This window comes from Bombina bombina, chromosome 3 (assembly GCF_027579735.1).
Source record: "Bombina bombina isolate aBomBom1 chromosome 3, aBomBom1.pri, whole genome shotgun sequence".
Classification (NCBI taxonomy): Eukaryota; Metazoa; Chordata; class Amphibia; order Anura; family Bombinatoridae; genus Bombina; species Bombina bombina.
In genome coordinates this window covers 875,644,902-875,657,640 of record NC_069501.1, presented here as the reverse complement: position 1 = coordinate 875,657,640, position 12,739 = coordinate 875,644,902, and the positions used below count along the sequence as shown (strand labels likewise).

The window sequence follows — 12,739 nt, the reverse complement described above, 5'->3', positions numbered from 1 at the left end:
GTGTAAGTGGTATTGGTTGTATATGTGTGTTATGTGTGTAAGTTTTATATGGTTGTGTATGTGTGTTATGTGTGCAAGTGGTATATGGTTGTGTATGCGTTGTGTGTGTTATGTGTGTAATGGTATATGGTTGTATATGTGTGTTATGTGTGTAAGTGGTATTGGTTGTGTATGCATTGTGTGTGTTATGTGTGTAAGTGGTATATGGTTGTATATGTGTGTTATGTGTGTAAGTTGTATATGGTTGTGTATGTGTGTTATGTGTGTAACTGGTATATGGCTGTATATGCGTTGTGTGTGTTATGTGTGTGAGTGGTATTGGTTGTGTATGCGTTGTGTGTGTTATGTGTGTAAGTTGTATATGGTTGTATATGTATGTTATGTGTGTAAGTTGTATATGGTTGTGTATGTGTGTTATGTGTGTAAGTGGTATATGGCTGTATATGCGTTGTGTGTGTTATGTGTGTGAGTGGTATTGGTTGTGTATGTGTTGTGTGTGTTATGTGTGTAAGTTGTATATGGTTGTGTATGTGTGTTATGTGTGTAAGTGGTATATGGCTGTATATGCGTTGTGTGTGTTATGTGTGTGAGTGGTATTGGTTGTGTATGTGTTGTGTGTGTTATGCATCGCAGAACTACCAGGCTGTCAAGTTGGTAACTAGAAAGGCTGATTCTGCTCAGTCTTTGGCTTACCCACCCTACCTACTCTCAAACTCCTCCCCTCGGTGCTTGGTTTGCAATGAACCCCCATCCCCCTATCTCTTCTCCCGCTCCAGCTTTTCTCTTCTTTCTACCCATCTCTCCCTATCTCTGGTCTTTCTCCCTCCCTGTAATTCCACCGGGATAAATATCATAATGGAACGCCTGAAGCCAGAGGATCTGTGTTTCAAGGATTTCTGTACGCGCTGCTGTATCTGTCTGTCTGTTTGTCTGTAAGTACTGGCCAGACTGCATTTTGCAGCCGAGCGCTGGAAGAGCCGCCTCTTCTTCTGCCACCCCAAACATACCAGATGCATTTTTTATGGCTTTCCGCGATGGTTGGGCCCTGGAGACTTAAGTCTGAGTGAGTATTTTGATTTACCCTTAAAATAGCTTTTGCCATAATGATGCTGATTTACTTTTGTGCCCAATTCTTGCTAATGATTCAGTCCGTTTTGTTGGTATGATCTAGGCATGATGCGTGTGCTGGATTCTGCTCAGACATTCAAAAGAAAAGGAAGAACTGCTTAATGTCGCTTGCAGTGCAGTAATCTGAGGTTACTACTAGCCTTTTGGGGTGCTTGGAAGGAATAGCTCCAATATTAATCTGCATCTCCGGGTAACAGATTTTGTGTGGAATGGCTATAACCCTCTGCTTCTCGCAGTCACAAATGCATTTTAGGTTGCTGCACATCTGGATATTAAAATGAACTTGGATTTTGTACATGCACTTGTTAGAAAGAGTGGGATTTTTTATGCTGAATAGAAGTGATGGCATTGGAAGGCTGATTTCAAGGTATGAATTGGGTAGGATGATGGGAAGAGCTAATGTTTTGCTTTAACGTTTCACCTTGTGTGCATATGGGAGATTATAATAGTACATGCATGGATTAAGGTGTTTACATTACTACTTACTGTGTCACAATGCAGCTTTATAGTTTGATCTTTATTGAATACAAATGATTGTAGGGTGGATTCGAGCACGTCAGTGTGTTGTGCACAAGAGCTGCTGCCATGGATGCTTTTCACTAACAAGAGCCTACATTATCAGCACTGTCTCAATAGATCACCTTTAATACAGCACCTAGAGGGTAGATTGATATAGAATAAAACCCAATACCTTTGCATCTATTTAAATAGATTTAAAAAACACATTTCAGGGAATTTATTGAGATATACAGACAAAGTATGCGTCCAATCTTTAATTAGTGGTTGGATGTGGGTGGTCCCCTGAAATGCCCAGCTGATGTCTTTTCCCACATAAAAATTAGAGACACTAGCAGACGTCCATGCCTGAAAAAAAACAGCAATCTTAATACTGTGCAAATGAGCAATTCTTTAATTAGAGTCCATGTAATACTGTTCCACCATCATAGCCATTTATCATTTTAACATTCACTAATAATGCAGATCAGCCTGTGTGTTAATCGCAGTCATTTCTATGTCGCCAATCACATGAATTATTGAATATTTGCAATGTGCTGCAACGCAGAAATTGCTTTCATTGCCAATATGGTTGTGTCTGCATGCACTGAGGGTTAAAGCCTATTCGTACATAGCGTTGATCTCATCAATGTTACTTTTACTTGATTTATATAAAAGCAGACTAGAAAAAAATCTCCATAGATAAAAAATAAAATAAAAATAATAATAAATACTAGCATAGGGAAAGGGATGCTTTTCAACAATAAAATCCGTGAATGTGCCATTTTGGTTTTGAAAGACTATCAGTTTAGTGAAGCCAACCTAGCTGATGATTATCATGTCCTCCTCTTTAATAACGTCTCCCTTTATAGAAAATGAGATCAGTGAACATTGTGTTCTGTAAGTCTTTTACGTTAAGAAGCCAAATGATTGCAACGCATTGCGGTAGAAATGTGTCTTGGTATCCACAACAGCTTTAAGTGGATTCAATGAAACGTGCAACCTTGTATGTAAATATGGAGGAGCATGATGTTTCTGTGCGCTGTTCTATGAAGCGGTGCTGAAAAAAAAATAATAATGTCATGCAGGGGATAGGTAAAATGGGAAAGCATATCGAGAAACTGAAGTGACAGCCATTTTATGTATACTTATGGGTGGTCATGAAAAATCATATTGAATCGTCAATCTTTTAGAGGTTGAATCTTATCTAAGGATGGCAAAACCATATCATCATTCTGATTTTTTTTTTCAACCCTGCAAAACAAAAAAAGGAGCCACTTAGTTTTCAGTGTATAGCAATGCAGGTTGTATCATGCAGCAAATATGTAATGTGTGTTACACTGACTTATTAAATGTGCATGTAAACAAGAATTTATTGTTATTCTATATAAATATATTTTGTATTTCCCCCTGTAGGAGGTAAGATGTACCACAGCTGCTCCCCTGTCACATTTGAGCAGGATTCATACAAGAAAATGCAGATGTGGATTTTACAGACGATTGCATTTGCTTTAACATCCATAGTTTTATCTTGGGCAGAAACAATAGAATCCTATGGAGAGATCTGTGACAATTGTCCTTGTGAGGAGCGAGATGGTATTTTAACAGTAAATTGTGAAAACAGGGGAATCATCAGCCTCTCTGAGATTACTCCACCACGGTTCTCAATCTATCACCTCCTACTCTATGGGAATCTCTTAAATCGACTTTACGTAAACGAGTTTGTCAATTATACTGGTGCTTCTATATTGCATCTTGGTAGTAATGACATCCAGGACATTGAAACAGGGGCGTTTAATGGACTTCAGGGACTTAAAAGACTGCATCTGAACAACAACAAGCTAGATCATTTAAAATATGACACATTTGTGGGCCTAGAAAGCCTGGAGTATTTGCAAGTTGATTACAATTATATTCACTCTATTGAACCTAATACATTCAGCAGACTGCATTATTTGCAAGTATTGATATTAAACGACAACCTCTTGTCTACATTGCCCAACAACCTATTTCGTTTTGTACCCTTAACTCACCTGGACTTGAGAGGGAATAGACTAAAAGTACTCCCCTTTGTGGGCCTTTTAGAACATATGGATAAAGTGGTGGAATTGCAACTGGAGGAGAACCCTTGGAATTGCTCTTGTGAATTAATTGCCCTAAAGGATTGGCTGTACAGTATTTCTTATTCTGCTTTAGTTGGTGACGTTGTTTGTGAAACCCCCTTTCGATTATATGGAAGAGATCTTGATGAAATATCCAAACAGGAACTTTGCCCAAGGAATCTAATTTCTGTATATGAGATGCGACCACAAAATCCTCTTAGTACCAATGGGTACTATCATACCACCCCTGCCTCAGTTAATTCTGGTCCCAATATCTCACATGCTGTTTACAAACCTCCTTTAAAATCGCCTAAAAGCACACGTCAGCCTAATAAACCTAAAATACGTCCTACATCACAACACCCTCCCAAAGATACTGGATATAGCATAAATTTTGCTTATCAGACCAAATCCCCAGTGCCTTTGGAGTGTCCTACAAACTGCACTTGCAACTTGCAGATCTCCAATTTGGGACTCAATGTGAATTGCCAAGATCGAAAAATTAAGAGCATTTCAGAACTGCACCCTAAACCTTACAATCCCAAAAAAATGTATTTAACAGGAAACTACATAAGCTTGGTCCGTAGGTCTGACTTTATAGATTCTACTGGGTTAGACCTCCTCCACCTTGGAAACAATCGTATATCTGCAATTCAGGATAGAGCCTTTGGTGATTTGACTAATTTACGTCGGTTATACTTAAATGGAAATTCAATTGAACGGCTGACACCTGAACTGTTTTATGGGCTTCAGAGCCTTCAATATTTATTTTTACAATCTAATTCTATTCGAGAAATTAAATATGGAACTTTTGATCCTGTTCCTAACCTTCATCTTCTATTTCTTGATAACAACTTTTTAAAACAGTTGCCAGTGAACATATTTTCTGGATTGAACCTCTCCAGACTAAATCTACGAAGTAATAACTTTACACACTTGACAGTTGGCAGTGTGTTAGACCAACTTAAGTCTTTAGTGCAGATAGATCTTCATGAAAACCCTTGGAACTGTACTTGTCAAGTTGTAGAGATGAGAATGTGGCTGGAACAGCTCAGTGTTGGGGTTTTGGTGGATGACGTAATCTGCAACTCTCCAAAGAAATTTGAAAAGAAAGAAATGAGATCTATTACAACTGAGCAATTGTGCCCACATTACAAAGATGTGATTGTCTTTACACCCACCCCCTCTGAATTGTTACCCTCAGAGAGTACGACAACCTTAACTTACCCTATTAAATTCAACAACGTATCTAGTTCAGTGCCCTTGTCTGTTCTAATACTAAGCCTGCTTTTGGTTTTTATCATGTCTGTTTTTGTAGCTGCAGGGCTGTTTGTCCTTGTGATGAAAAGAAGGAAGAAAAATCAAAATGATCCAGCTAGCACTAACAACTCAGACGTCAGCTCATTTAACATGCAATATGGTGTATACAGCAACAGACCACTGCCAAAAGTGAAGACCCCAGCTGGACATGTTTATGAATATATACCACATCCTCTTGGCCATATGTGTAAAAATCCAATTTATCGATCAAGAGAAGGTAATTCTGTGGATGATTACAAAGACCTTCATGAACTAAAAGTCACTTATAGGAATCATCTAGAGGAACAGCGGGAAGGCAATCTCAGGAGTCCAAATTATAGTGTCAGCACCATAGAACCAAGGGTGGAACTCTCACCAGTGCAAGATGCTGAGCGCGTTTACCGAGGGATTCTAGAGCCAGATAAAGGACCATCACCAGGTAATAATATCGATTTTAAATATACCAACCCCCCTCCATTTACCTATGCTCCGAAATATGAAGCAAAACGTCAGTTTTTGCATCCAGACCGGTTAAGGGAAACAGTGTTATATAGCACCCCAAGTACTGTCTATGTGGAACCCAACAGGAATGAGTATCTGGAACTTAAAGCAAAACTAAACGTTGAGCCGGACTACCTCGAAGTTCTGGAAAAACAGACAACATTTAGCCAGTTTTAGACTCCTATACCAACAGTATTATCTGTGATAAAAGGACTATACCATGATTTTGTTGCTTCAACCTACGGATGAAGTGCCTTGGCACAAGATTTTCAGCTGCAGCAAATGATACTGAAAGGGTGTGCAATTTTATTATCTTTCCTTTTTTTTTGTAGAACATCAAATATTGTATAAACTGGGCATACCTATTGCTGTCTGCAAAGCGGTTGGTTGTCTTTGGTCAGTATCTGCAGCCTGGGAATATATGATTTGGAATCACTCCTGGTGCTAGGAGGTATCTATGAAGAATATACTTATGCTATAGCCCTTCAGACAAGGGTGGGTCTAAATGACTAATGGTGTTTTAACACCCCTCCCAATGTTTAATATATGATCAATTTTTACAGGATGTATTTGTATGCTTTCTGGACTTTTGAAATAAACTAAAAATTATGTATAATACTACAATCTTTATGCATCACCAGTAGATGGTGTAAACAAATTCTAAAGTGCAAAGACATAAAACATTTCTTGGGTAGACAGAATTAACTTATTGTTAAAAAAAAATCAAATATTTTAATGTAGCACCTATTTTTATACGCACATTAGCATTTATTTTTTCTTCACTATTTCAGTCTTTGATTTGCTCAAATGTGTTGCACTATATAAGGAAAATTATTTCAAGAACTAGTGTGGAAATTTTGGAGTTAAAGTATTAAAGAACTAACTTGAATGACCAAATCCCATTTACATTAGTAAGAAAAATTGGTCCAATGCAGTGAATTGTTAAGTAGTTCTGAAAGAGTTAAATCAATAATTGGGCAATTCATAAAACTAAATAGTGAGGGATATCTTCAAATTCTTGGTTTAGGAGGAAAATTATTTCATTCCATTAGTGAACCAAATTTAAATTAATCGACTACTGTTGTAGCCAATTTCAACTGCACTGTACAGATCAGTGTGTTATGTCAATTTGTAATTTTAAAGTAGGGAGTGTGCAAGCTTGGATATTTTTTTTTATATATATTTTGGGGGATTAAAGCATAAAAGTGCATCTATATAAATATTAAATATCTAATAAATTAATATAAACCATTCTTACAAAGCCAGACATTATGAATCTGAAATTTCACATAGGCTATGGAAAAATGAAAGATAAGGTAACTGTAGATAACATCAAACACTTATCAAAATATCAAATCATATAATGATAATAAAGACCCTTTTACATTCCTCAAAATATAATTTAATCAATTATACCTTACCAATTATGGGAAATATTAAATGTATGTCTTATACAAATTACATAAAGTCAAAACTGTTTCAGTTTTTTTTTATTTTGTAAAATATTTTAAAACTTCAAGGGTAAGTGGTTCATAAACTCAAAACACTCAAACATACATACACACACATATTAAAAAGGCAGACATAACAAATCAGTTTGTTTAGAATGGCCTTTATCTAGACTTGAGTAGGATCCATTATAGATTCAAAACATTGATGTATTCCAGCATATACACAGAAAAAAAGTGCCACTGGCCCTATAAATTATATTCCGATTTTTTTCTCTCTACTAATAGTAGAAAATTCATGCTATAATTTATATAGTAGCTATTTATACAATTGTCTATAGCATTTTTTTAAAGTATTGTTTATTCCAATTAATTTATGGTTTGCAACCTTATAATTATACTGCTTATCTGCTTATGCAATGTCTTATATAATTAACATATATTTCAGAATTCTTCCATGATCGATTTGTTGAATTATCATACTTTGTATTACTATCTGTCACATGCTATACAGGGATATGCAAGTTTTAATATAACTGCCCTTAAAATTAAACACTATTTTTATGAACTATGTTATGATAACATCAGATTAACTGTATGCATTATATATGGTAGGATGCATATATTTATCATACATTTAAATGCATTATTCTTGCTTGATGTCATAATTATCTTTATATTATTATTATTTTATTATTTTTTTGAACCAGTGGGAAAACTGCTTTGACCTTTCACTTAAACTAATCACTTTTCATATCTATCTATCTATCTATCTATCTATCTATCTATCTATCTATCTATCTATCTATCTATCTATCTATCTATCTATCTATCTATCATCTATCTATATCAATCAATAGATAGACATCCACTGGTAATAACGTTGGTCATAATTTAAATGCATCAGATAAATATTTTGTATTGGCTAATTTAATTTTAAGGAATTTTCAAAATAATATACAGTTCATATATGAATTCAATGTATTAATCAAAAACTGATGCTTTAAATCATTGCTTTCTAAAATGTACTTATAGACACAAATAAGCTCCAAGAGATATATGTATTATAAAATAGATTGGTTTATTTTTCATTCAGTTTGATATGTTTTCTAAAATCCTTCAGTTGCTTTGAGTACATGTTGTACAAAAAGAGATACAATATTGCATATTCTGATAAGAATGTTAACATTATATGATAGCTCTGCTTATATAGATACATAATCACATTAATTTGAAAGACACAACAGAGAAAATAATGACTACATACAAATGATGTCAAGCTCATAAACTAATATAAACGTATATTTTAAAGGGAATAGAAAAGGGTACCCATCAATCATACAGTATGTCTATACCAAACACTTTTGCTGATGTTATATGTTGATATATATGAAGAATAAAGAGACAGGAAAATATAGGGCAGCTTTGTAATGTATGAAAGAAATTATATTATTTACATTCAGATATTTTGTTCAGTGATATGTACTTTATTTAATCTACAAACTTTTGGGATTTCATTGTAAAATTATATTTTAAGAAATGAAATAATTATATTAAAAATGATGATATCAATCTGTATTATAGCATTGTAATGTTTGTTATGCAGTATTTGTTTATTTATATGCTTTTCCAATTTTAATGTTTTTATTTGGACTACTTTATCATGTCTGTCTCTGTATACATATTTGGACTCCCTCTTTGTCGTGTGTCTATATATATATATATATATATATATATATATATATATATATATATATATATATATATTTATACTTAAACTATTATACGATGATTTGGTTAATTAACCCAGATTAAATTTATCAACAACACACACATACTGTATATATATATTTATATATATAGTTTAGCTTTTACAAGTCATAGTTTGCTTAAATGAACCTCAATAATTCAATAAATAATTTAGACAAATTAGGGAATGGTTTTAATCTGTATTTGAATCTTCAGAATCTTCAGAAAAATAACATACCCTAGATCGAAAAAATAATGCATGGATAAAAAAATAATAGGATTAAGCTATGTTTAATATTATACTCAATTTAATACTTGCCTATTCTTTATGTATTATGAGTATTTGAATATGTTTGCATTTTGTGATGACAGTTAATATTAATTTTGTCAATACAGAATTCCAACTATTTATTAAGTTTTAAGATTTGACACAGATGTTTCTCAAATGCTAAAAATATTAATCTATGCATTGGGGTTATATACATTAAATGTAATTTTTATTGGTTTAAGGGTGGTAAATGTATTTTTAAAGAAGTAATATTGATGAGACTTTTATATTGCTATAGTTTTATTTGATTGTTTTACCTTGTTATTTTATATCTATAAGGGTAAACATGAACATTAACAGTTCAAGGGTTAAATTAATACCCTATACCTACATATTTTTTTTTATAAAGACAAATCCTACAATTAAATCAGTGTGGATATTTTTCACATAAATTCAGTGATATGCTTTTAAACTTATACTGAATCTACTCACCTGTTTACTGTTATTTTAATTAAGAATATATGGATTACCCAATTAGTACTACCAAATGCAATTTACTTTCAAGTGCGAGGATTGATTTTAAAGTATACCCATACTGAGTTATACAGTTAAAACTCTTAATCTCTTTCTGGTTACTTTTTTTTTTTTCAGCGTGATTTTTTTTTTTGTTTTTGCTAAAACACAGATTTAATATTTAAAGTCATTATGAATCTATATATATACATTTATTTATTTTTACTTGAAAGGACATTGTACACTAGATTTTCCGTGCATAAATGTTTCGTAGATGACCCATTTATATAGCACACCTGGGTGTGTTTTTGTAAAAATGTATAGTTTTGCTTATTTTTTTAATAAAATTGTGCTGATTTTCAGATTCCTAACCAAGGCCCAACGTATAAGATGTAGATTCAAGTCTACAGATTCCTGCTTGCTCCTGTTTGTGTAATGGGGCTTTTCATATGCAGGGGAAGGGCCTTCTGCTCTTCCTGCTTTTTCAGCCCATTTCAATGGGTGTCCCAGCCTAACCTTATCAATAGTGGTAAACTGGGAGCTACTAAGTAAATTTTTAAAAGGTTTTAAAATAGATTTTTAGATCAATATCTGTGTATATACTTCTTTATAGTAGTGTCTATTACATGCAGTTATATGAAAATATGATGTATACTATCCCATTAAATGCACAACATCCTGGAAATTGGTTTATTAATGAATTTCCTCCTTGGCAATTCAGATTTTAAAGGAACAGGAAACATGAATCAGACAGAGCATAACATTTAAAAAAAAAATTCCAATGTAGTTATTCTAAACTATCAAACTTGCTTTGTTCTCTTTGCATTTTCTGTTGAAGATCATACCTAGGTAGCAGACACTGTTGCCCTCTAACGCTCTATTAAATGTAAAACACTGTTAAAAATGTTCTTGCAAAACTGCTGCCATGTAGAGCTTCAGGCATGTGTACGCTCCTGAGACTACCTACCTGCTTTTCAACAAAAGATACCTAGACAAAAAATTAAGAGGTCAATCACAAACCATTACATAAGTTTATCCAATGATTTTTGTACAATAATTACCTTAGAGTCTACAAGGATTTTAGTTTGGGATGTGCATTCTTTTGGAATATAATAATATTCGAATGTACTAACTAAAGTAAAGAATAATGGATATAACTAATGAATATATTCATTATGTTTTAAATTCGGTGTATAACTTACCTGTAGTGCGCTGGGGAGCTGCTAAACATCTTCTTCTTCATAGACTCTAGGGCCACACTAATGCTCCTGTTAGTGTGGCTCCCCTCCACGCTACAGGTACATTAGCATGAGATCCCTTCTCCTATAGGACAGTTGGGGGTGGGGCACAGTGATCTGATCTTCTTTACAGTGTCCAGGGCAGAGCTAATAGAACAATTATGACCTGGAGTTAACGAAAACTAATGTAAATGTTAAAGGGACATTAAACACTTTGAGATGGTAATATAAAATGATAAATTGTAAATATAAAACAACTCTGCAATATACTTTCATTATTTATTTTGTCCTCTTTGCCTGTAATTCCATTCTGAAATTGTGAGCTTTTCAGTTCCTGTTAGAAATGGAAGTGCAGAACACTGTTAAATCCAGCACAACCATTGGCTGCACACTCTAGTGACCTATTTATAACTGTCCCTAATTGGCCACAGCAGAGAAGGTAACACAAGTTACAACATGGCAGCTCCCAGTGTTTTATAGACACTAAAACTTTACACTTATTTTGTCACTTTGTAAACAACTAATGAAACATTAAAAAATACATCTACATGTTAGTCATGGACTAATCTTTTCTTTGAATGCATCATTCTATCTAGCATGTATTTAGTGTTTAATGTCCTTTTAACAAATATATTCAGTATTCGGCTTGTTTTATACAATCCAAATACCAAATTGTGCAGCACACGAATATTCTGAAAAACTAATTTTTCTAAATATTTGTTCCGAATAATTAATCTAAAACAAATTCTTCAGTGCTTCGCAAGTCTAATTTTTGTAGATAAATAATTAAATAAGCTTCTGTAAAGGATTGTGATTGACTCCTAAATTTAAAAATATAAATCAATTAAACATTTGGGGTTTCATCTGGTTTTAAAGGGCATTCAACTAATGATATAAGCCCTGAAGAATGTAGATTACACTAGAAAGCTTGTGAATAAATAAACTAGATTTTATACCTTACAAAGCAAGAATGCTACAAGTGCAGTTGTTTACAGTTTGGCTTCTACTTTCTGTAGCTGGCTAGCTATGCCCACAGAAGGAGAGATTAGATTTACAGTGTAAATATGTTTTCACTTATAGCAGCATTTAAATCCAAACTCTATCTCATCTTTGTTCTAAAGGGGCATCAAAGGCACAGTAAATGAAAAATTAAACATTCATTTTTCAGATAAAGCAGGCAATTTTAAACATAATTCCAATTTACCTTTATTATTCAATTTTCATTGTTCTCTTGCTATCCTTTGGTGAAACATAAACCTAGGTAGGCTTAGGAACATTCATGTCATTCATAGCAGTTTATGAGATCAAAGCTCAGTAGCAGCAAATAACCTAGGTTCTAGCTGCTGATTGGTGGCTGCATATATATATATATATATATATATATATATATATATATATATATATATATATATATATATATACTGATTGTCATTAGCTCGCCCATGTGTTCAGTTAGAAACCAGTAGTGCATTGCTGCTCCTTCAACAAATGATACCAAGAGAATGAAGGAAATTTGATAATATAAGTAAACTGGAAAGTTGTTTAAAATTGTATGTTCTACCTAAATCATAAAATATTTTTTTTGGGTTTCATGTCCCTTTAACAAAATGTGCACAGTCTTTTTATAGCTAAACTTTTTGAGTCACCAGCTCCTTTTGAGCATGTGCAAGAATTCACAGAATAAACGTATATGCATTTGTGAATGGCTGATGGCTGTCACATGGTACAAGTTTGCATTTGTGATTGGCTGATAGCTGTCACATGGTACAGTGGGAGTGGAAATAGGCATACCTTTTAAAATTGTCAGAAAAAAATCTACTACTCATTTAAAGGCTCAGACTAAGTGCTATTGCATTGTCTTGTTAACTTGCATTTGTTGATTATGCAAATCTACTGTGTTTACTGGTCCTTTAACAGTTTTAAGTGTTTTTAAAATATTTATTTTGCATGCAGATCTTTTGAAATACTTTAAACATACTGTAAACATAAAATACTTTA

At 33.5% G+C, this 12,739-nt stretch overlaps 1 protein-coding gene across 1 annotated transcript; it reads left to right on the top strand.

Annotated features, from left to right (window-relative positions):
• The first annotated feature begins 1,465 nt into the window (after positions 1-1,465).
• SLITRK5 (SLIT and NTRK like family member 5) lies at positions 1,466-7,316 on the top strand. The gene is made up of 2 exons (XM_053704921.1): positions 1,466-1,495; positions 3,040-7,316. The coding sequence occupies exon 2, from the start codon at positions 3,048-3,050 to the stop codon at positions 5,700-5,702; it is 2,655 nt and encodes an 884-aa protein (XP_053560896.1). The 5' UTR covers positions 1,466-1,495; positions 3,040-3,047; the 3' UTR covers positions 5,703-7,316.
• The last annotated feature ends 5,423 nt before the right edge of the window (positions 7,317-12,739 follow it).

Bases quoted from the DNA above. Each gene is read 5' to 3' on its own strand.
- SLITRK5 (XM_053704921.1), top strand. From the start codon at position 3,048: ATGTACCACAGCTGCTCCCCTGTCACATTTGAGCAGGATTCATACAAG.